At 37.3% G+C, this 25,438-nt stretch overlaps 1 protein-coding gene and 1 pseudogene across 1 annotated transcript; both read left to right on the top strand.

The window, feature by feature from the left end:
* The first annotated feature begins 3,500 nt into the window (after nt 1-3,500).
* Nucleotides 3,501-9,146, top strand: LOC132306694 (F-box protein At3g07870-like). Its single transcript, XM_059804202.1, has 2 exons — nt 3,501-4,925; nt 6,728-9,146. Exons 1-2 carry the CDS (start codon nt 4,051-4,053, stop codon nt 6,792-6,794), a joined length of 942 nt encoding a protein of 313 aa, XP_059660185.1. The 5' UTR covers nt 3,501-4,050; the 3' UTR covers nt 6,795-9,146.
* Nucleotides 9,147-15,288: 6,142 nt separating this feature from the next.
* On the top strand, nt 15,289-23,640 carry LOC132309403 (xyloglucan galactosyltransferase MUR3-like; annotated as a pseudogene).
* Nucleotides 23,641-25,438: the final 1,798 nt, after the last annotated feature.

Genomic DNA, 25,438 nt, shown 5'->3' with positions numbered 1-25,438 from the left:
GTGCGTTTTGCATGTTGCCTACTATTCAGGTTGAGGCAACTCTAAAGTCTAGTGAAGCTCCTTTAGTGTGTATATATCTATATATGTACTATATAGTTATTGTTGAATTAATTAGGATGTATACATGTATCGGGTCTCTATTTGGGATGTAGTAATTTATAACTTGTTTGTGGGCTTGACCCACCATTATTTTTCAGGTGTTCGTCAGTTCCAGACTCAGAGGTTGTTCGTACTGAGCAAAAACAGTTTATTCACTCTTCCGATTCTACGTAGGATTCATCTTTATATTTTAGTTATGGATTTGGATTGTTTATTTATTTCCAATTTGTTTTATTAGGGATCCACAGTATAGATTCCCGAATTGTAGTTTAAATAATTACTGGTATTAGAGGATTAGAGGATTTTATTATGGGATTATTTAATTATTATTTATTTAAGGATTATTTATTTAGTTTTCTTTTCAGCGAAACTGTTTATTTTTTATTATTCTTTTTGTATTATGTGTTCATTTACATACTTAATTGTTTGGTATCCCTCAGATCTGTGCTCGGATTTGATCATCTGTGGCTCTAGAAACGAGGGGTATCACACGTGTTAAGGACTTCATTTTGATCGGAGTAGATCTTAAATTGGCCACCCTTTGAATTTTGAAAATTAGGGGTTTTCTTGGCTTTGATCTTTAATATTGAGGTAGGGGTTCTCTAATTCAAATTTGATTTGGTTCTTGTGAATTTCCTTTCTTTGAATTGCTCATAAGCATATTTGATTTGGTCATTTATCATGTGGAAACTAGGGTTTCTATTTGATAATGTGGATTATATGAGTATTTAGTTCAACTACATGTTTCTTGAGTTGATATGATCAAATTTATTCAAATTGTGCCATGATATGTTCTGTATGTTTAAGATGTTCGTTTAAAAGCATGATATATAAGTAGATGGTTGAGAACTTGTGACTTATGTGAGATTTTATTGTTCGTTTAACAATTGTGAAGCGTGAAACATTCATGCATTTATTGGGACGAAAAATGGATCAGAATTTCTATTCTCGTAGCACTTAATGGGTAGGTCAAGTCTTGTCACCTTTTCCAAGGCCACATACCTTTCTGCATCATCTTCTTTTACTCCAACCTCATGATCACAATTGGCCACTTGAGTAGTATTTGAATTTCCCATATTCAAGTTGGCGTCAACTGCCACATCAATTCCACTTTGAAAATCCATAAAATTAACATCAGTTGACATGCCACCTTCAACAAATATTGGCCCAACAGTATTAGTAGCACACTTGATTTGCTTTACAAGATCAGTAACAACAATTTTATCCCTTTCCTTTCTAGGTTGTACAAAAGCGACTACTTCATCCCTTTCATTTATTTTTTCCTTCTCTTCTTTTAAGCAATTACCTTGGGGTGTTATTTCTTGGACGTATATAATTTTATTATTACTTTCTCCCTGCTTGCAAACCATTCCAGCATTGGAGTATGTTGAACTTTCGAAGGCATAGGGCTGAACCTTTCTACACCTTGGTCGATAATCCTCATACGACAGAAATTGAATCTTCTCATATTCCTCATAATCTAGTGGAAGAAATTTGGCTTTCAAAAGACATTTCATCTTCAACTAAGATCGTATTGATGCTTTTCTTTGTCATGCACGAGTGACCCGTAGATCCCACCAAACAGAAGCTCTTCCCTTTAATTTGTATGCGACTAGTGCTACCTTTTTAACCTCTGGAATCCCCATGTAATCAAAGAACCTCTCAAAATCTTCTAGCCAATCTAAAAAATCTTCAACATGAAAGAGACCATCAAAACTTCTAGGAGGAAAATTCCTAGAATCATAATCCCCATAATTATGATATCTTCGTGCGTCTCTATGATCCCTAAACACCTTTTCCTCATAGGCTGACTGACTATGCGGAGGGAAGGGTTGCGATTACGAACAGAATGAACACGATTTACGTTATTGCGCAACCTATTGTTATTGCGGCTTTGCTCTAGACCCAACTTAAGCCTAATAATCTTTGCTTGAATATCTTGCAACGTTTGCTGGGTTTCAAGTTGATCGTCTTGAAATTCAGCTCTAAAAGGAGCCATTCTCTGTCGATATTCGTCGTCAGCGAGGTTGCCACGAAAACGATCACCTGCCATCAAACCAGGAAAAGACAAGGCTCTGATACCAACTGATGTAAGCGGATCGATAAATTTGTTCACAAGGAACATGTTACTTTGAATCCACAAGGTGGGTGTTTTGAATCCACAAAATAGAAAGAGAATTCAGAGAAATTTGATATATAATTTGATAATTGAATCAATAAAAGGTTCATTCTGCACTTTGCAGTACACTTATTTATAATAATAGAAACATAACTCTACAATAAAACGGAATAATAAAAAAACTTAAATAGCAAAGGGAAAACAATTCCTCAAAGAAATTAAATAAAACTATACTTCCTATAAAAAATATAAAAATAAAATAAATAAGAAATCTAAATAATAAAAATTACTAAGTGGATAAAATTGTCCTACATCAAAATTGGGAATTGTTTTATGCTTTCTTTTCTTTCATAAACAAATTTATATTAGAAAAAGGAAAATTATAAGAGAATATAAGAAATAAAAAAAATTAAGAAAAGAAATTCTATGCTTTGTTCAATAGGAAGCAATGAAGAGATGCAGAAAGAAAAAAGGAATGAAGAAAAAAATTTTCTTATTCGATAGAGATGATATAGGGAAATAAATGAGAATAAAAGGGAATGAGGAATGTGTTATCATTCACTGTTTATAAATTTTCATTCGTCCAAAAATGAGTGGAAGAGAAAAGGAAGAAAAATGGACTATTATAGAAGTTCTAAATTAAATACTATCCTCTATAAATTATAATTTTATAGATATCACTTAATATAATGATAAAAATAATTTAAAACTTTATATTTCCTTCTCTCCAATGAACATAATAAAGTGTAAGCTTAATTCTTCTTTCTCATCTAACCGAACAAAAAAAAAAAAGTAAAAATGTCACGTCCTCTTTTTTAGAGATGTCTCGTCCATTCCTTATTTTCTTCCTTCAATTTAATTATTTTTATTTTTATTTTATTTTATTTCCTACCTAGCATTAGTATCATTGCGGGAGATTGAAAGTATAAAGCCGAAAAATAGTGGATCTATTTACCACATTATGCTACCATTAACTATATATCTCACCTTATTGGTTAAACAGATAACAAGATTAACAATATTCATATAAAAAATTAGCAGGAATTTTTACTTTTTTTTTTCATGCACTGAATAATTCCTTTCAATTCTAAATTCAAGCCGTGGGTAACTAAATTTTTTAAATTCTAAATTCAAAATTCAAGTTGGGAAGATGCTCTAATCGCAAACATAATAATATTTTTCTATACAAAAATAAAAGAGATTTTATTTATTATTTATTATTTTTATATATATATAACAGTGAAAAATGAAGCAAAGGCCATATGTCACATTTCCACCCGGTTTTTTTTTTCTTCTGAAAAGCAGAGGTCGGTCCCTACGCTTTTACCACTCAGTGGACTAAAACCCTGCATTTTGTAAATGAGAGAAAGTGGTAGGACATTCCCTTCCTCTCCTTTGCTTGCCTCAAACAGCAATTACGACTAGGGTTTTGTTTTGTTTATTAATTCATCTGTGTGTTGTGGGTTTCAATTGCAAGTCCAAGCAGCGACCTATTGGCGTTGCTGAGAGGGGTAGGGTTTCAACTTCAACCCTAGATTTTGCTTCAAATCTAGGCTTTACGTGGAGGGTTTTGTTTATTTATTAATTCATAATTTCTGTGGTGTGGGTTTCAACGATTTTGATCCAACAACAACAACGATTTTCTACTGGTTTGAAGCTATTCTGATTTTTATGATGACGATGTTAAAGAGACTTATTCACTACGTTTCGATGATAACGAAACATTCTTGGAGTATGCACAGCTTGACTTGCCATTGAAGAGCTATTGCAACCATTATTTTCGGATAATTGGTAGCTGCAATGGCCTCATTTGCCTCTCAGACGATCAGTTCATGTATATCAATGATCTCTTTCTTTGGAATCCTACCATTCGAAAGGTTTTGCCCCTTCCACGCGTTCGTGTCACCTTCGATTCGCACGGTCCATTCAGTGCCAACATTGGCTTTGGGTTCGATTCAAGCAATGGTGATTACAAGGTTGTCCGAATTGTGCATTTCGATAATTTTCACAAGCCACAGGAGATTGACATTTTCAGTCTCAGCACCGGCACTTGGCGCAACATTAGTCATGTGGCGCTTCCAGATATCAACATCAATGAGCGGGCTACCCAGGCTTTTCTCAATGGGGCTGCACACTGGGTTGCTTCTAAATTGCCTAGTTATGGCGGCAGCTTCTTGATCGTGTCCTTCCACATGGCTCATGAAAAATTTAGTCAAATTATGCTGCCTCATAACATCATGGCTCATGCCAGTGGCTTAGCATCAATGCTGATGTCAAGTGCTCTTTATTTTCGTGTTGCTAAGTTTCAGGAATCACTCGCTGTCATCCACTTTAGTGGTCGAGAAGACAATACTTGTTGCATTTGGGTGATGAAAGAGTATGGCGTAAGGGAGTCTTGGACTAAGCAATTCTATTTTAATATGGCTGCTGGAAAATTCAATAACCTTGCTGGATTCACAAGGAAAGGCGAACTTCTACTGGCAACTAGTGATGGGTACTTGGTAGCTCATGATCCCGAAGCCGGAAGAACTACCCATCTTTTAATTCGTGGGACTACAGATCAATATTATAGGCACTCATTTTATGCAAATGCTTACACGGAGAGCCTAGTTTTACTTGGAAAGAGATTTTGTGATACAGGCACTTCTGAGGAATCATCACCTGGAGCTGTTGAAGGGAGGTGTGCAGCTGAGGAAATCAAGAACAGGCAAGATGCACCATGTCACTTATTTTTACATTCTATAATTGCTATTTGTTAAATTCTTTATTGCTTCTTATGAATGTCATCATAACCTTAGCATGTAGCATAAACTTAAAACTTAAAAGTTTTATGGTCAATTACTGTTTCATTTTAGTAGTTTTATAGGAGTAATAATTATTTTAGAGGGTAAAGTGCAATAAACCCCCCTCAACTATGTCCCAGTTGCAAGAACCCCCCAAACTACAAGTTGCCCCCTTGAACTATTGAATTGTTGCAATTAAGGACAGATATGACATTTCCGGTCAGCTGCTGAGAACGGAATTAGTTAAAGACACTTTTACACCCTATATAGCACCATGCCGTTCCACAATTGTTTCAAGTTGTAAACTTAGGTGGATGATGTGTATGGTGTAATTTCAAGAACCAATCATATTACAACAACTGGCCGAACCCCATGGTAAAAACCACATTTCACATAATTGGTTAACCATATATATATATATAGTCATGTTCATATTCCCACACCAGAAAATTCAGAGTAGGGAAACAAACACAGCATCACAAATTCAGAGTGAGAGAGAAGAGGAAGAAGAATACCCATATTGTCTCATGGCAAATTCAGCGTATGATTTTCAACCAATTCGTGTCATCACTTTGTCGCAACAGTCCAATTTTGATTCAATTTTTTTTGGGGAAACAAGGGTATGGAACTCAGCCGATTTGAAGGCCAATACTACCGGTGTTGACATCCATCCATTCTATCAATATTTATTTTGGATTTTTATTTTCGCTACAACCACAACCACAACCACAACCACAACCACTTTCAAGAAATCCCCTACAATCCCTGTATAAGCAATGTTCTAAGCCAACAACAATCTAAAACTAATCTTCTTGTATCTCAGAAACCAATATTTCTCAAATGGTCCTTGGTCTCGAATCTAAAACTAGAGGTAAGGTAATTTCTCTTCCATGGAGCTCATTCTCTGCCACCAAAAAAACAACAAAATCAGTGTTTATTTGTGTTTGTATATACATACACACAGACAGACAGAGGCACACCCCTTCGCAAAATGGAACTATTTAATGATATATATTTATATATATATATGCATATATATAGGCAGATATAGTTAGATGATAGAGAGAAATAGAGTGAGTTAGGGATGCAAACCCATTCGCAAAACCCCAAGAATATATAGTCGCCTATCACCAATCAAACCCAATTGCAAACGCAAAATTCTCTGCCCATCATCTTCAAATCCATATAACAGATTTTTCAATGAAACCACTGCCGCTGCAACAGCCATGTCGGAGAGTCTCATCATCGAAATACCCATTCTCATAGCCATCGTATTCCTCATCAAGTCGTTGCCGTCGTCAAATCCGCAAGGTCTCGCTGCTGCGTGTATGACTGTTTATGTAACTATGTTTAGGTTTCACTGGTCTCAAACAGAGGGGATTGTTTGGTGACGGAAATAGAATTAGGGCATGTTTGGCTGGGGTTTGGTTTAACAGTAATAAGAAGTGTGGTATTTTAGTTTCATAAGGTCTGTATAGTCATTTAAATAAAATTGGGCTTTTGCGTAACAGACGCGGTTGTTAACGTTCCAAATTCAACCGGTCAATTGCCGGGCTGGGTTAATTGCAACGAAAGTGGTTAGTTCAGGGGGTTTTATGCAACTTTTGTAGATTAGGGGGGTTTCTTGCTAAAAGGGGCATAGTTGAGGGGGGTTTATTGCACTTTACCCTTATTTTAGATCTTGATATCTTATTGTGTTTGATGTCCAATGAATGTTGTCTTTCAGGTTTGTGACCGGGGTGGAAAATGAAAATGAGGAAACAAGTGAAGATGGAGAACTGGAAGAAGAGTAGAGCTGTAGAAGTTGCATAGTGAACTCTTCCCTTGCTTTTACTTGGTCTTACTTTGCTTACAATATATAAAAATATATCGATGTAGTTAAAAACTTTCTTTGTGAAAGATTTAATTCACGCATGATACTTATGAACTCTTGGAGCATTTGGGCTTGATATGCCTTGTGGATATTATGCTGAAAATATTTTGAATTGTTCATTATTACTTATCTTTTGATGCCATTATATATTTCTAGATTTTGTTTTGCGGTATGAGCTACCTTATGTTATATGAATTAAGTTGTCAAGAGCAGCTTCTGTAGGTTGAGTTGCTGGGTTTTGAGCCAAGCATTGAGAAGTCACTAGTTGGCGATACTTTGTATGAAATCATAGATAGTTTTCCCTTTGGCTCGGATATGGCGCACCCAAGGTTGTGGTCAGCTTGTTTCACTTGGTAGCAAATCTCGTGTTCAAACTTTGGTAAGGAATATCTTGCTCATCAACATGTTTGTAAGCTTAATGGGTCAAGCAAGGTCTGTTCAAGTTTGGTTCACTCACTTAACGAGCTTTAAAATGTTAACTAAATTATACTTGCACTTCGATAACTAACATGGGCACAACTCTCACGAACTTCAACCTGAGCTGTTCGTAAATTGCTTGTTTCTTTTTCACCTCTAAGGTTAAAGGACCAGTTCCATGTGCCATTGCATAAATGGGATTAGCACCTTTAATTGGTGAAAAGACTATCCTCTAGATGGCTGACATGGTAGTAAATTAATTAACTAGAATGATATTTCAAGAGTTGTGCTATTCACCCCTTATTATTGTGTTCTTCCTTCAAGAGCTGTGCTACGCTCTAGTTTTTACTTTACTGTTATGCCCTATTGGAAGGCAAAACTGTATAAGATCTTACCTTATATAGGAAGTTGCATAATAAAGCTGATAAATTTAGTCAACCAGAAAAGAAGCCCGCAGTTATAGATGGTCGATCTAAGGTCACATAATCTTAAGTTGGTTCTCTTCTCTTGATAATTATTTTAAATTAATGAAAATATTTTATTCTTAGGGTGGGGCGTCATGCTTAGTTGGTTTTCCTACTTATCCAAGTAGTGACATTTACAAATCTGGTAGTGCAGGTCCTCTTTTCTTGTGGATATCCTCTGTTGGCTTGATACAAATTCATGTTGCCTACACAAATAAACAAAAATTAGTTTCCATGTCCATGTGAAGCCCACCTCTAGAACTGATCATAGCCTTTGTGCTCTATATACTCTGATTTGAGCTCAAAAAACGTGATGCATTTGATGAGAACACTAATTAATCAGCTAAATATCATTCATGCTAGATGCAATACAAGTTTTCTTTTTCCTGCTTCCTTTTTTTTTTTTTTTTGGCCTCTTCTGTATGTTATAGACACATTTTATGTGTTGTGATTTGAGTTACTAATATCTTTGATATGATGTGTTTCTTGATGGTATTCTCAGGTACTAGACCTTGTTTGCTCCATACACACTTTAATTGATAGTCAAACGCACATTACTTCAAGATTGATGGTAGTAATAAATGTATGTTGACTATTTCTGAGTCATAATTTCTAGTTTATAGGACAAGGTTCACACACTGCACCTCCCAAGGTTGCTAGCTTGCAAAGGCATTCCACTAGTGTAGATAACCCTGGGCATCAATTTCGTCTATTGTTGATTCATGAAATTCTATATATTGTTTTCTCTTCTTTCTTGCTGTCTTTAGTGCTTTATCGGAAGTCGTCGCACCGGATCGTTACACAGACACAGCGCCATAGTTTCCTGCTTCGCGCCAGCCCCTGTCTTGTGTTTGCTCGTGCTCATCTCTCTCTACCTAACGCAGTGAGGGGTACGAACGGAACTCTATTCTATTCAATTATTCGTTCACTCATGTGCAAGACGACCTTTCCATTATCGGTCAGAAATCGCTCCAGACAATCGTCATATTCACCTTCAATCAACCAGTGACAAGAAAACAGCCATTTAGGATCTTTCAGATCTGATTGGAGGCGAGGATGAGGATCGGGAATAGACTTTCCTTTTGTTGGGGGAGAGGATCTACTCACTGATCGGGTTCACGCTGGGACGCACTAATGAGGAAAATGCACCAAACCAAAAGGCGGAAGACTAAGTTTAAGTAATGGGGTCGGCTTCGAAGCTGCAGTAAGTCGGGGTCCTTGTAGCTATCACATCCGAAGCGAGTGATTCAATCCAGCAGGGCCTTCACCTCTGCTACCTTGTTCCAATGATTGCTAGTGTATTTTGTTTTATAGTGTACACTGTAGTTAGACTCATGATCCTGCCAGCTCTTGAGAAGCTCCTTAAATGTATTCCAATTCTGTTTGTGGTTGATGCCGCTCTCCCCTGCCACTTTTTCTACATATTTTTCGTACGCGTCTACTATATCATCTATTTTGATATTCCATTTCATCATATCTTTCAAAGTCAAATTGTTTGGCAGTATCTCCGTAAGCATAGTTGTCAGATCTTTGCTTGTTATAGGTTCTGAACTGTCAGTAGTTTTTTTTTTTTTTTTTTTTGCTTTGAAAAAAGGCAGAAAGAGATTCTCGGATGAGACTAAGCAGCTACCGACCGTTCCGACGTGCCCCCTTGACCTATCTTGATGAAGACCGAAAACCTATCTAAAGTGGAGCCCAGTTTAAGCTGTCAAACAAATGATAGAATGGAATATGAATACTAAAGTGGAGTCTCGCTCAGTAAAGAGAGTTGTAGATTCGTAGAAAAGGGGAAGAGCCTTGACTTTCAAATGACTACTGCCTCTTCCTGCTGCAAGGGCGTTGCACGAAACCAAAAAACCGCCCCCCGCCCGATCAACAGGTGCTTCGCTGGTAGGCCCACTTAGGTTAGCTCTCTCGAGCCTCAGTTCTTACCAATCTCCGGTGTGTAATCGACATGTTGCTAGCTTCAACTCGGTCGAATAAGAATCCATTCTCGTGTTCAAGCGAAGGTTTCCAAGCCAGATCTCAATCAAAAGGATAGCTTGCTTGTGTTGGATGGACGAACTAATCGTAAATCAAAGACGCCAATCTAGAAGGGATATCCCGGATCTGCTGATACAAGGAAATGGAAACTCAACATCCACTTTTTGACTCAACAAAGCTTACCCAATGCACCAAGGCTTCACCTAGTTTCTTCTCTGGCCTTATTCCTTTTCTTGACTTACCCTGCCATATTGACTTCCAAGCAAGGTTGTCTGGTTCAACTGGAGCTACTTTCTCGTCAAGGACCTGGGATCCGTTTGACATCTCTCAGCTAAGGGATTGATTGCAAACAAGCTTACCAATACTACGAAAGTCATACTCGGATTGATTGCAAACAAGCGTACCAATACTACAAAAGTCATACTCTTACTTAATAATGAAATTTGTCTTACAAATTTAAAAAATGATGAGATCTGTTGAGACTCGTGAAATGTGGCTCAGGTTGGATGACATTGATCGAGGAAGAATTCAAAGGAATTCTTTATATATATATTTCCATTTTACAAACCACCTTAAGTCTGCTTAAAATGTACTTTGTAGGCAAATTAGCTACTTAAGGTTCTATTTGGCTACTTTGTTTTGATGAGAAATAGTTGCATTTTGCCTGTGGATTGCTTCTATTGGAGTCAGATGAGACCCATCCTTCAACAAGCTCAAGGTGATTCCTACACTTGAAGATCTGCTTTTGATTTGTACATATATGATATCTATATATATAATGAGTTTGCATTAGGTTTCAGTGATGCCTTATGCTTGCAGACTTGGGCTTAAATCAAGAGATGTGCTGCGACTTAGAGGTGGAATGTGGGTATGAACTCTTACTTGGGGCCTCCTTGTTATGATATCATTTCAGTAGTTAAAATCTAGTTCGTTTAACTCCAACGTCTTAGCCAAACCAAGAACATAGAAACATATATATTTTCTACTTCTAGAAACTGGTTTCTCTTATTCTTCATTATTTTATTTGTCTATTGATTCATTGTAGTGCAATGGATGTACACATGCTGCTATATATCTGTTAACATATTTTGATCTATTGAATGTTCCCTTTCACAAAAGAAAAAATATTGCCAGAAAATAATAATGCGTTCTTATCATCCATTAAGATTTAATGGTGTTCTTCTGGAACTGTTAGATGCGCAGTTATGCTCTGGGTTTTCTGTACGCTTCCTCTTCTGGTTTCTTTATTCGTTTATTTCTGATTGGGGTTGGGTGGTCTCGGAGGTTGGTTTGCTTGATTGCTGTGTAGTGGCTGGCTGTTAGCTCTTGATTCAGTTGCTAATGGTGTTTCCTCATGTGTTGCTGTGTTTTCTATTTGCTTCTGCTAGTTGCTGCTGTAGTGTTGAGCAGGTGGCGCTTTGATGTTTTGTTGGTCTGATCGGCAGTGATGATACTGCTACAGTGCTTTGGATGTGCATCCTGCTTATGGCTTGTGGATTTTCGGAGGTTGATAGTCGTGGTTCTAGACTAGTTTTGCTTTTGATGGCTGCTTGTGTTGTCTTGCTGTTTTGTTTTCTTTGGTTTTGCCTTGTTTGGAGTTGTCTTATGCCTGTTTGTGGTGTTTCTCTCCAAGGGTATGCCCTCGAGTATTTTGTACTATAATGTTTATATCTATAAATTTCTCCACTTTACCCAGGAAAAAAAGAAGACGAAAAATAAATAAATAAATAAATTTAAGTATGGAAAGTGGGTGTTGATCATAATTTCACCCACCTGATTTTCAGTTTGTTCTTGTTGCAGCAAGGATGTTGAATTTGGCATGAATAAAACCCCATTTCATTATTCTATAATCTTGACTATTATCTGTCTTTTTATTAGCTATGGAAGACATCGATAAAGATTGGCATCTTTCAATTGAGCCTGTGCCCTTAGCAAGCCATTTATATTTTATAATTGTTTACAATGATTTTATTTTATTTTTTCATTCAGAAGTTAAGGTTGATTCTGGTCTGGGAGATCCAAAGTGGGAAGTTTAGTCCAACTAAATGGATACTCCTCCTGCTTCATTCTACTGTTTGATTACCTTATAAATTTTCACAAAAGATATTTTTTACTAAATGGATACTCCTCCTGCTTCATTCTACTGCTTCATTCTATTGTAAGTTAATAAAATTTTATCAACAAATAAAAAATTTCGTGCTTATATTGTAGTAAAATTTTATAAGAAAGTTAGGTGATTATGGAAATTAATTTTTGCTCAATTATTATTATTATTTTTCCTAGCTAACCAAACCTCTGTTGTAAGTTTCAATGTGAATTCTATTATTAGTTTCAATTTTTTGAACTTTTTCATGCTAATGAAATAAATGATAGAATATATATAAACTGTTTTTATTAATTCATCTGTGTGCTGTGGGTTTATTAATTCATCTGTGTTGTTGGTTTTGTTTGTTTATTAATTCATCTGTGTGTTGTGGGTTTCAATTTCAAGTTCAAGCAGCGACCCATTGGCGTTACCTCTGTTGTAAGTTTCAATGTGAATTCTATTATTAGTTTCAATTTTTTGAATTTTTTCATGCTAATGAAATAAATGAGAGAATATATATAAACTGTTTTTATTAATTCATCTGCGTGCTGTGGGTTTATTAATTCATCTGTGTGTTGTTGGTTTTGTTTGTTTATTAATTAATCTGTGTTGTGGGTTTCAATTTCAAGTTCAAGCAGCGACCCATTGGCGTTACAGAGAGAGTAGGGTTTCAACTTCAACCCTAGATTTTGCTTCAAATCAAATACGAGTTCATCTATATGGAGTGGTGTGGGTTTCAACTTGAAGCAAGCAGTAGATTGGAAGAAGAAAATGTCAGACTACTTCCTGTTCCTACCCGGAGATATGCTGGTCGACATTCTTGCTAGACTACCCGCTGAGACTCTCGTTCGATGCACATCTGTGTGCAAATCATGGTATTCTCTCATCACAAACCCTAGTTTCATCACCAAACACCTCAATCGATCCAAAAACAACCACCTTCTACTTGTTCGAAGCTGCACTGATCCTTGTGTTGGCGATGATAAAGAGCATTATTCACTGATAACGAAAGGTTGTTGGAGTATGCAGAGCTTGACTTGCCATTGAAGAGCATTTGCAGCCATTATTTTAGGATAATAGGTAGCATCAATAGCCTCAATGATCTCTTTCTCTGGAATCCTTCAATTCGAAAGGTTTTGCCCACCGGTTCGTGTCAACTTTCAATCCCACGGTCCATTCCTTACCAACATTGGCTTTGGCTTTTCAGTGGCACTTGGCTTGCGTATTGATTGTTCCAGTCATACGAATATTGAATTGCTTAGTCCAAGAATCCGATGCTAAGAAGTCATATTGTCCCAGCCAGTGATTCCTGAAAATTAGCAACACTATAATAAAGATCATTATTATATATATAATTTCACCAAAATTTTCATGACCAATGTGGAAGTAGACGACCAAGTAGACAATGTCATAACTACTACACTCTTCTCAAGTTGTTAATTTTTGGGAACCGCTTTGATCAGCTTTACTCTTCTTAAAGAAGACAATATGACGTAGCGGATTCTTGGCCTAAGCAATTCATGGCTTCACAAGGAAATGTGAACTTCTACTGTCAACAAGTTATGGGAACCTGGTAGCTCATGACCCCGAAACCGGAACCGGAAGATCAACCTCTTTTAATTCGTGGGACTACAGATCAATTTTAAATGGAAAGATCATCTGGGGCTATTGAGAGGTGGAGTGGAGCTAAGGAAATCAAGAACACGCAAGATACACAATGTCACATATTTTTACATTCTATATTTTCCATTTGTTAATTTCTGTTATTGCTTCTTATAAATGTCAAACAACATTTTAGTATCTATGGTCAAATACTGTTTCATTTTAGTATCTTTGTAGGAGATATATTCTTTTAGATCTTGATATCTTATTGTGTCTGATGTGCAAGGAATGTTGTCCTTCAGGTTTGTGAGCGGGGTGGAAAATGAAAACGAGGAAACAAGTGAAGATGGAGAACTGTGAAAAGAGTAGAAATTGCATGGTGAACTATTCCCTGCTTTTAGTTAATTTTACTTTGCTGACAATATATAAACTATATATCGATGAAGTTAAAAACTTTCTTTGTGAAAGGTTTTTAGTCACTTGGTACGCTTTTGAACTCTTGGAGCATTTGGGCTTGATATGCTTAAAATATTGTCAATGATCCATTATTGCTTATCTTTTGATGCCATTATATCTTTCTACATTCTATTTTGCAGTATGAGCCACATTATTACATGAATTAAGTTGTCAAGAGCAGCTTCTTTTGGTTGACTTGATATTAAGTTGTCAAAAGCAGCTTTTTTTGGTAGACTTGTTGGGTTTCAAGTCAAGCATTGAGAAGTCACTAGTTGGTGATAATATTGAACCTGAGGTGTTCGTAAATTGGTTGTTAAATTTGCACCCACACTTATAGGCTAAAGGACCAGCTCCATGTGCCACTGCATTATAGGACCAGCTTCACTTTGAGCACACAAATAAAAAACAATTAGTTTCCATGTCCTTGTGAAGCCCACCTATAGATTCTAGAACTGCTCATAGCCTTTGTACTCTAAATATTCTGATTTGAGCTCGAAAAATGTGATACATTTGATGGAACACTAATTAATTGAAAAAAGTGATATATTTGATGGAAACCCTAAATAAATTTATGTTGCCTATCTCTAAGTCGTAATTTCTATTTACTAGGACACGGTTAACACACTGCACCTCCCAGGGCTGCTAGCTTGCAAAGGCATTCCACTAGTGTAGATGACCCGGCGCATCAATTTTGTCTATTGTTGATTCATAAAATTCTATACATTGTTTTCTTTCTCTTCTTGCTTGCAGTCTTTATCTACATTTGGCAAATTTTTTTTGCACTAATGAAACGTGCCTTACAAATGTAAAACTTGATGAGAACTGTTGTGACTCATGAAATGTCGCTCAGGTTGGATGACATTGATGAAGAATTCAGAGGAATTCTTATATATATATATACATGTATTGCCGTTTTACAAACCACCTTAACTCTGCTTAAAATGTACTTCGTAAGCATATTAGCTACTACTTGTTCTATTTGGCTTGTCTATTCTTTTGATGAGAAATAGTTGGCATTTTGCCTGTTGATTGTTTCTATTGGAATCAGATGAGACCTGTCCTTCAACGAGCTCTCTTTTGAATCATATGGAAAAGGGAACTGGCAAGAATCAACACTACTCCAGACTTTGTTTATTAGCGTCTTTATCAACATTTTTCTGGTTCTTGTTATTGTATCCTCAGAGGTAGTTCTGTCGATGATTCGCCAACATTCGGACCCAAATATGTTAATACCATTTTGTTCAATACCTGTCTGATTGGAGTCAAGCTGAGCAATGCACAAAAATGCCAATTAGTCGTCCAAGTAGTCCTCCGCCTCCAATGGCTTCTAGTCCGCCACCTCCAATGCCTCCCAGTCCTCTGCCTCCAACGCATTATATTACTTATTAATCAGATAATAACCATTTATGAAGGCTTTGAGAACCATAGAGAGCAAGAGTGATCCATGTGATGGGGGAGGTATATTTATGTTCATGACCTTCCTTCGAGGAATAATGAGGATATGCTCAAGGAGAGTAAGAGTCTCAGTCGTTGGGTGAACATGTGTAAATTCACTACTAATGCTGGCTTGGACCCCCACTGAAGAATGTAAAACGCGTGTTCTATCGTACCGGTTCGTATGCCACGAATCAATTTGCCGTTGATGTGATCTTTAGTAACAGAATGAAGCAATATGACTACTTGACGCGTGATTCTTCTCTTGCTGCTGCCTTTTTTGTATCTTTTTATGCAGGGTTGGATATTGCCCGGTATCTTTGGGGTACAACATTTCGGTGAGGGACGCTGCATCTCTTGATTTGGTCTATTGGCTTATGGAGAGCGTCAATGGAGCATTATTGGTGGAAAAGATCATTTTCTTGTTGCCGGTAGGATAGGAGATGAAGAATCAGACTCGGGTAGCAAGCTTATCTTCTTACTGGCTGCAAAAAATATGTCCGTGCTTCTTGTTGAATCTAGCCCATGAAATGCAAATGATTTCACTATTCCATATCCCACTTATTTCCATCTGGCAAAAGATGCTGATGTGTGTGTTTGGCAAGATTGTATGCAAGGGCAAATCCAGGAATTGACAATGGGGTGGGCTAAAATTAAACATAAATTTAATAACACAATTTCTTAAGTAAAATTTTTTTTTCTATAACATAATCTATATATATATTTGAATTCAAAGATTACAAAATATCCTTCTAAGTTGTGCTAGACGAGTCTTTAAAGATTTGAATTCGTCGATAATAGACTCCAAATCAATTTTCCAAACAAGGTCCCGTTCAAGATTGACGGTCATGCAATCAGCAAGAAATTCATCTCCCATCGTGCTACACATCGTTGTTTTAACACGTTTCATGCCTAAAAATGCTCTTTCTGTAGTTGCTGTAGAAAAGGGAAGAGTCAACACAAGACGGATCAATCTGTCAACCAAAGGGTAGCACTCGGACTTCCTTCTTGCAACTAGTTTCCCACATAAATCAGTAAGAGAAGAAGTATTTTGAAACACTGGATCATTAGGTACATCAAGTTGATAATGTATCAACTGAAACTTCAATGATTTAACATCTTGACTAGTGAAGTCCCAAGAATAGAATTTCTTAGCAAGATTGCATATCTTGTTCACATCAAAAGATTCAAAAGAATCACTAGGATCCAAAGCCGAGCTAAGACTAAGAAGTTCCACTACTTCATTGTTGAATCTATGTTCTAACTCCATTAGTTGTAAATCTATTACAGAGTTGAAAATGTCAAAGTGATAATGGTGCTCAACTGTAATATGATCTTGTTGCTGACAATGACGACCCGTACTCTCTACATAACGAGAACTCAAATCAAGTGTATCAATGTTATGTCGATTGCAAAATGACACCACATTTGCAAGAAAAGTATCCCAATCATCTTGTCTAAATTTTTGAAGGATAATTTTGGTTGTTGAGACTAATTTCAAAGCATTTAGAATGTCCTGAGATTTGTGTTGCAAGGCCTGGCAAAGTGTGTCAGTGAATCCCATAGTGTTATCCATTAGGTGCAAGATAAATATAAGTTCAAAGCTTCTCATTGCCTTGTAAACACCCAAGGCTTGCTCACGTATCTGTTGAGTTTGCCCATCTTTTCTAAGATTTTCAACAACTGTGCAGGATGCAGTATACATATCAATCAAATCCCTTACAGAATCATAATGTGAGCTCCAACGAGCAGCTCCAGCTCGATGCAAGGTGCCAATCTGATTAGCCCCTTTACCAGTTGGCGTTCACCTATGCTCAACATACGTGTAATCTCATCCCTTTGAAAAGATTTTAATTCAGCAAGACGCTTGGGAGAAGAAGCAACAAGATTGACAATACAAGTCAGGTGAGAGAAGAATTGCCAAATATTTGGCTCATCTTTTGCTGCTGCAACTAATGCTAGTTGTAATCGATGAGCAAAACAATGGACATAATAAGCAAATGGGCACTCTTTAAGAAATAATGTTTATACTCCATTCCATTCGCCGCGCATATTACTCGCACCATCGTACCCTTGGCCTCTCAATTTTTGAATTGAAAGATCGAACCGAATAAGAATATCAGATATTACATCCTTAAGCGTCACTGCTGATGTGTTTTTAACTCCCACAATGTCAAAAAAGCGTTCAATTAGCAAACCATCATGCTTGACATATCTTAAAACAAGAGCCATTTGCTCCGTTTTAGACTTATCTTGTGCTTCATCAACAAGAATACAATATTTGCCTCCCGCAATTTCATCACAAATCATTTTTCTCACCTTGTTTGCAAGAATATGAAGAATCTCTTTTTGAATCGATGGAGCAATGTATTGGGCATTTTATGGCGCATTATCTAAGATAACACTTGAGAGTTCATCATTTCCTTCTGCTTTATACTTTAACGCTTCAATAAAATTTCCTCTATTTAATGAACTTGAACTTTCATCATGGCCTCTAAAACCAATTCCTTGCAATGCTAAAAAGCGAACGGTTTCAATAGTTGTCTTAAGCCGCATTCGATTCTTCAAAATATCTTCTCTTGATTGGGCATTCAATACTTTATCAATATGTTATGCCGATTTACTTAAATTTCTATAAAGCATGGCACATTTGCTATGTGGTGAAGATTGAAGTCCCATGTGTCTCAAGAATACACATTTATCTCCATCATTAACTCTCTTCCAATGCTTAAATCCACCATCAATAAGTGCAGAATGAGTCCCCGTTTTATTTCTCTCTTCAAAGAGAAAGCATGGAAAACAATATGCTTTATCATTTGAAGAAGAATACTCTAGCTAAGGAAATTGTTTGAACCATTTGTCCTTAAATCGCCGATTCTGCTTTCCTGTCTAAGAGCTAGGATAATTAGAAAGTTTAGGTTGATAAGGCCCTAAATTGATATAAGCTCATCTAACGTCGTCCCTTTGATTCATCGGGTATTCATGCATTTGAATACGTAACCCGGGATCTCTTTCAATAGAAGTAGAGTGGAGTTGCTTGGGTTCAACAACTTGAGGTAGGGCAGGAGGTTGCGAATCAAGATCATTGTCAATGTTAGATGCACTAGGTATATCCTTTTTCGATTGATAATCGTCACTCATTTGGCCTCTCTTTTGATAGAATGAGAATAGACATATTTTTCACTTTCTTGTTTGGTGGTTGATGTTGAGCCATTATTATTTTTAACCTAATAAAATTAAAGAATGAGTTAAATTAAAAATACTTGAAAATATATATATTAATTAAAAATGCCTAAATCAAACTAAATTGTATTTTGAATTTTTGTTCATAAAGTAAATGACTTAGCTAGCCTGGACAATCATCATTATTCATTAATAAATAACTGAAGAACCAAATTTTTCAAGAATTAAGTCAATTAACACAATGAGTAAGACAAACTAGAATCCAAATCGTGAACGAGTAGATACTGTTGATGCCACGGCAAAATTCTTTAGACTCTTGATTTTTTCAATAACATGAATACTTGATCATATTCAGTGAAGTACTGAAGTAGTGAACTCTTCTCTTCCAAATCTAGGGACTAGGGTAACTGGGTAAATCAGACTAATCAGTAAATCACACCATTCATCTGAAAGCATAAGAGTGCATTTTCACAAATATATATATATATATATATATATATATATATATATATATATATATATATATATTTCTAAAATAAGAAGTCCTTAGAAATCATCAAAAACCTAATTTTACCAACTACCAAGTTTGTCAGAATTAGAAAATTAGAAATCAATTCAGTTTTGAGTTCACTAACCTTAATGATGCACTGAAGGCCTTCGAAATCAAGGCTTCAACTCGTACCAAGGGCAAATATAGGCGGAACGCAGAGGCCAGAGGAAGACAGTGGTGGATATCGGCGGAATGCGAATTGCAATTCTTAGAATCTTAGGGCTAGGAACACATCAGTATAACATTAGTTTTTTTAACCAAAAAAACAAATCACTAGATTATGGCCTGTTTGGCTTCAGCTTATTTGGATTAGGCCTTTGTTTTGGACTTTGGCTTGTTGAGGTGGGCTAATACCACTAATAAATTTTTTTTTTGTTTTTTTTGGGTGGGATAAATTTACCCATAGTAATAAATCTTTTTTTTTTTTTTTGGGTGGGCTGGAGCCAAGCCCAGCCCAGCCCTACCTTAGATCTGCCAGTGATTGTATAAAAAACCTAAAGTGCAAGTAGCTCATCGCCTTTGCTGGTGCTCCACGTTCCGACAACCCCAAGTCGATTAGAGGGCAGATTATAAGAATTCCAGGGTAGGTAAACTCTTGGAATGTGATTTAGGGGAAAGCAAGTGTCATTCACCTAATAGTATTATGCAGATGTTTCAGAGCTCTCTTTTCTGCCTGCAACCTCAAGGTGAATCGTACATGCAAAGTTTTGCTTTTGACTTGATGTTGCCGGGTTGCCTACTTGTCTTCTTCAAAGTATTCAGTATCTATTCCGAGGATGATATACGCAAGAGGAATGTTAGCGTAGAGCAAAGGCTCAACCTAATTTTCCTGAGCAGGTGAAAACAATGAGGGTGTTATAAGTCTCATCCCGAGGTTGATATATGTAGATACTGGGTCTAAATCGGAAACCTTAAAAGATGCGTTTGATGTTGCTGTACAGGCAGTTATCGACAAAGTTACAAAGCTGAGGATAGACATTATTAGGAGTGGCTACAAGATTTTGTAATATGCTAAAAAAGTTTTAACTCTTTCCTTAGGACTGGTTATTTGCTTAAATGTCTCAATATCATCCTCATTCCAAAAGTTAGAAATCCTTCTCAGGTTATTAAATTCTGACCTATCTCCTTTTGTAATGTAATATACAAAGTCTTCTCTAAAGTCTTGGCAAGTAGATTTTGGGTTCTAGTATTGATGAATTGTCTCTAAACAGCCTCTTACGCGGTGGTGATAAATGGTGAAATTGGCAAGCCTTTCCAACCATCGAGAGGGATTGAGGCAAGGAGACCCCATCGCTCTATACCTCTTTTTCTTTTGTACTGAATGCTTGTCTTTATTGTCGCAGGAAGCTGAAAGGAGAAACTCAAAACAGGGAATGTTGGTTGAAGTAGATTTTTCTTTTTGATTAATCAAAATCCCTTACCAAACTACTTCTTCCAAAGCATACAGGGGCCTAAGTCCTTTAGACTCCCTTTAGAAGTAAAATTTTCATGTGTAATTGATTAATATGAAATATTTTCAAAAAATTATGGAAATGTACTATTTTATGGTTTGAATAACATGGAATTTATCATTAAAAAGTATTACTCAGTGTTTGGTGTGCATGAATGGAATGTCCATACCATTCCTTTGTTTGATAAGTAATTTAAAGTGGGGAATGTCGTTAAATGAAAATGTAATATTTATGACATGTCTTATATATATATAATGTTAATTGAATAAAACATTTTGTAAAATTGGTGGGACCCACTCCTATTATTTACTACCACATGTGACAAAGGGTTATACAGACCCTTTTTTTTTTTTTTTTTTTCCAATTAGCGTTCTCTCTCTCTCGGCCAATGTTCTCTCCCTCGCTGCTTTGGTTTCTTTTGAAAATTTTGGATGCCGTTTGCGGCAAATTGAAGCCTACGACAAGATCTTCAAATCCATACCAGCAATTTCAGCTTTTGGCCACTATAGGAAGTCCGAAAATTGAGACCCATTTTGAGGGTTTGAGGTGAAAATTGGGGGTTTCACTTAAAAGTGAGGCAGGAGTCTCTAATCCATATATTCTTGTGCCTTAGTGAGTAAAATTATTGTTACTTATTATGCTAGATTGAATTGATTTTGTTTTAAGGTGACTAAACCTTGAAATTTGAATATATGGATATGTGTTAAATTTATGTTATGTGTGAAAAGCATATTCTATGTGTTATTTTCCCTAGCCGATAATGTTGTTAATTTGCTAAAACTGTTGTATGAAAGCATGTTATGTATTCTTAGAAATTCTTAGAAGGTGTAATGTGAGATTAAATTTTTTAATTTGTTGTAGAATGATGAATTACATGGCATGAAACATTCATGCATAGCATTGGGAAGAAAAAGGGAACAAATTGCTTTGAAATGAAAAAAAGAAATTTTGGAAAAGAAGTTTTGATTAAAGTGTTTTATGAAAACCCGGTCGCTGCGGGGGTACCAAAGGGCCGGAGTGTTATTATAGCTTAAAGGGAATTAAGGAGATTGCCCTAATTTGATTGAACTAGCTGGGCCCAAAATGACGCCACGGGATTACCAAGGGTCAGGGACACTAGCCAATCCTTCTCTCGTGTTGCTGCGGAGTCACCAAAGGGCGAGTTATATTAACAGGTTGAAAGTGATGGTCTTGAATGTTGAAAATGGGGAGTGACGTCGGCATGCATTGCATTCCATAGCGTCATATTGTTTATGTTGAGATTGGCTATTATGTTGTGCTTTCCCGACATGGCATGACCCCGCCCCCTATTGTTCTGTTCTTTGTTTGGATTCACGGGGACATAAGAGGTGTGTCTTAGGCACTGCCTACTGGGCAAATTGCTCACTCTATTATTTAACATTTTTTTTCCGGGAACGGAAAATAAGTGGCGGATGACATTCTATCACAGACTTAGTATGGATTAGGAGCTTATTTTGTTATTTTTGTACTTGGGTCTCACTATTTTTGTAATACTAAGCACAATGTATTTTGTACGACGACTTATGGACTCTTATTATAATTATACCTATGGGCTGTAACTCTTATATAAGCTGTCTAAATGTTGTAAAGCATGGACATTTGATATTAATATTGTATTTTGGGACTGTAATTATGATATCTGGATGATATAGTATGTGGTTGTATCACTATGGAATGTATTATATGTTTATTGTGTTGGGACAGGTTAAAAATACATTTAAACAGGTTGTTATATGACGATTTTTAGTAGAGGTCATGCCGAATTTTTTTATTTTTTTTTATTTTGGAAATTTAGTATCAGAGCAGAGGTTCGAAAACCATTAGGACCATGGGTAGAGGCCTACATAGGGGTTGCATGGGAAGTCGTTTGCATAGTTTATGTGATTAATTGTTAAAGTGTTTTGCTATGTGCAAAAGCATGCTTAACTGTTTACTTGTTTACATACTTACGTGCTTATGTGCTTATATTAATGTGTTCATTGTATAGTCTTGCATGCTAAGTGTTAGTATAGTGTCCTTTTGTGTTGAGTTGTTCACGTTTGGACCTTAATGTTATCGTTATTGAATCGTTTTCTTTGTTTTATAGAACGATGTCACGGCGTGAAGAACCAAGGGAAGTTGGCCCTAGGCCAACAAAGGGTGATGTTGGCGAGAGCTCGAGCTCCAATCCGGCAGAGCCAGTTGATGAGGACACACTTCTTAGGGATTTGATTGCCCCTAGAAGTGTTCCTACAAGGAGGGATAATGTGGAAGCACCCGTTGAAGAGGGTGAAAGTTCGGCGGAACTAGTATTGAATCGTTTGTTGCAAAAGGCCTTGAGGGTCACCATTGCTACTCAGCCGCAGCCGATACCACAGCCGGTACCACAACCGGTAGTGCAAGTAGAGGAGACGCCAGCACAGAAGCGTCTCAAGATTCTTAAAGGGTTTTCTCAGTTGATGCCAGTGATGTTTGAAGGCAGTGCAGATCCCATGGTAACGGATGACTACATGGAGCAAGTTAAAACTCAATTAACTTCTATGGAAGTGACGGAGGATCACATGAAAATCATCCTAGCCACTTACAAGTTTACAAAAGATGCCAAGTTTTGGTGGAAATCGATTACAAATTAGTATAAGATTGAAGAGATGAGTTAGGATAGGTTCAAGGAGCTGTTCTATGAGAAGTATTTTCCTGCTCCCAAGAGGTGGGAGTTAAAGGATCAGTTTATTGACCTTATCAAAGGCAATATGTCAGTGACAAAGTACGAGAACAAGTTCACTTCTCTTTCCCACTTTGTTCCAGAGATGGTGAGTAATGAAGTTGAGAAGGTTCGGAAGTTTATCTCCAGACTTGACTACAAGATGAGGCTGTTGTTAATAGCACAGGGCATCAAGGTTTATTCTGAGGCAGTGGAAAGAGCATTGATGCTAGAGGCAGAGGCTAAAGATAAAGATGCAAGAAGGGAACAGTGGAAACAAAAGAGGAATGCAGGACCATCTACAGAGGGACCTTCAGGGAAAAGGAATAGGGGTGGTTCATTTCAGTTTCAAGGGCAGCAGTCTGCACGATCCGCTCCTACCACTCCTATGCTAGCTGGGTCAAATAAGAGTGCAGTTGTTTGCTTTCAATGCCAGTAGTCTGGACATTACAAGTCTAGTTGTCCTATAAGGTTGTCTTCAGTTTCTTCAGCTCCGAGGGCTTGTTATGGGTGTGGCCAACATGGCCATTTGATTCGAGACTGTCCGAGTCAGGGAGCAAGCGCCACTAGTGGCAGAAGGTCACGGCAGAAGCCGTCACAGTCAGCTACAGTTCAGTCAAGTTTCAAACCACCGCCACCACCACAACCTTCCATGTCTTCTCAGGGTTCACGACCAGTTAGGAGGGATGCTTCTACTGTGTCGGCACAGCAGTCTGGTGTTTAGATTGGTAGTTCTCAGGTACCGCAGGGACGTGTCTTTGCATTTGCACCGACTGATGCATCTCTTGGATCGTCAGTTCTCCGAGGTATATTTCCAGTGTTTGGTTCTTGGGCCCGTGTTTTGTTTGACTCTAGTGCATCTCATTCTTTCATTTCATCATTATTTACACTTGCATCGGGGTTAGAGGTCAGTTTCATGGATCGGGCGTTGTGTGTTGATACGCCAGTTGGGGTTTCAGTGTTTTTGAGTCGAGTTGTGCAGGATGGTTCTACTGTGATAGCTGGACGGACCTTTGTGTTTGACTTTATCCTCCTGGAGATGACTAGCTTTGATGTCATTCTCGGGATGGATTGGTTAGCTTCCTTTCATGCCACGATCGACTATTACAGAGGAAGGGTTATAGTTTGCACTCCCGAGGGAGACTGTTTCTTTTTCGTGGGAGATCGGAGTGATTCCCACATTTCAATGTTTTATGGAGTTCGTGGATGGAGTCGTGGTGATTACTTCTTGGCTAGCTTTATAGCTGAAGAAGATGATGTTATGGAAGAAGATTATCCTACAGTTGTTTGTGATTTTCTGGATGTGTTTCCAGAGGATTTGACAGAGTTGCCTCCACACCGAGAAGTGGAGTTCACTATTGAGTTAATGCCAGGTACCGCGACGATTTCTATGGCACCATATCGTATGGCACTAGTTGAATTGGAAGAATTAAAGAGTCAGCTTGATGATTTGAGAATGAAAGGTTTCATCCGAACGAGTATGTCACCGTGGGGCACACCGGTCTTGTTTGCTAAGAAGAAAGATGGTTCTTTGAGGTTATGCATTGATTACCGGAAGTTGAATCGTGCCACCATCAAGAGTAAGTATTATTTGCCAAGGATAGATGATTTGTTTGATCAGTTGAGAGGAGCCAGTTATTTTTTGAAGATTGACTTGAGGTCAGGCTACTATCAGTTACGGGTTAGGGATGAGGATATCCCAAAGACAGCGTTCCGTACATGATAAGGACATTATGAGTTCCTTGTTATGCCTTTTGGCTTGACTAATGCGCTAGCGGCATTCATGGACTTGATGAACCGCTTCTTTCACGATTACTTGGACCAATTTGTGGTAGTTTTCGTGGATGACATTCTCGTGTATTCACGATCTCTGGAGGAGCACGAGGTCCATTTGAATATTGTTTTACAGACTTTGCGGGAACACCGATTGTATGCCAAATATGAGAAATGTGAGTTTTGGCTACAAGAGGTGAAGTTTTTAGGGCGTGTTGTTTCAGAAGGTGGAGTGTCAGTAGATCCATCAAAGGTTGAAGTAGTTTTGAATTGGGAGCAACTCATGAATTTTTTTAAGATTCGGAGTTTCGTTGGCCTAGCGGGTTACTATCAGAGATTTGTGAAGGATTTCTCCCGTTTAACAGCGCCTATGACCTGTTTGACCCGGAAAGGGATTAAGTTTGTGTGGAATGAAGCCTTGAGTCATCTTTTCAGGAGTTGAAGACAAGATTGACTACAACTCC

The sequence above is a fragment of the Cornus florida genome, unplaced genomic scaffold, assembly GCF_030987335.1.
Source record: "Cornus florida cultivar Cherokee Brave unplaced genomic scaffold, ASM3098733v1 CherokeeBrave_3.0.0_Hap2_Chr05, whole genome shotgun sequence".
Lineage (NCBI taxonomy): Eukaryota > Viridiplantae > Streptophyta > Magnoliopsida > Cornales > Cornaceae > Cornus > Cornus florida.
The sequence above is the reverse complement of the archived record's forward strand: the minus strand, read 5'-3'. Positions and strand labels throughout refer to the sequence as shown.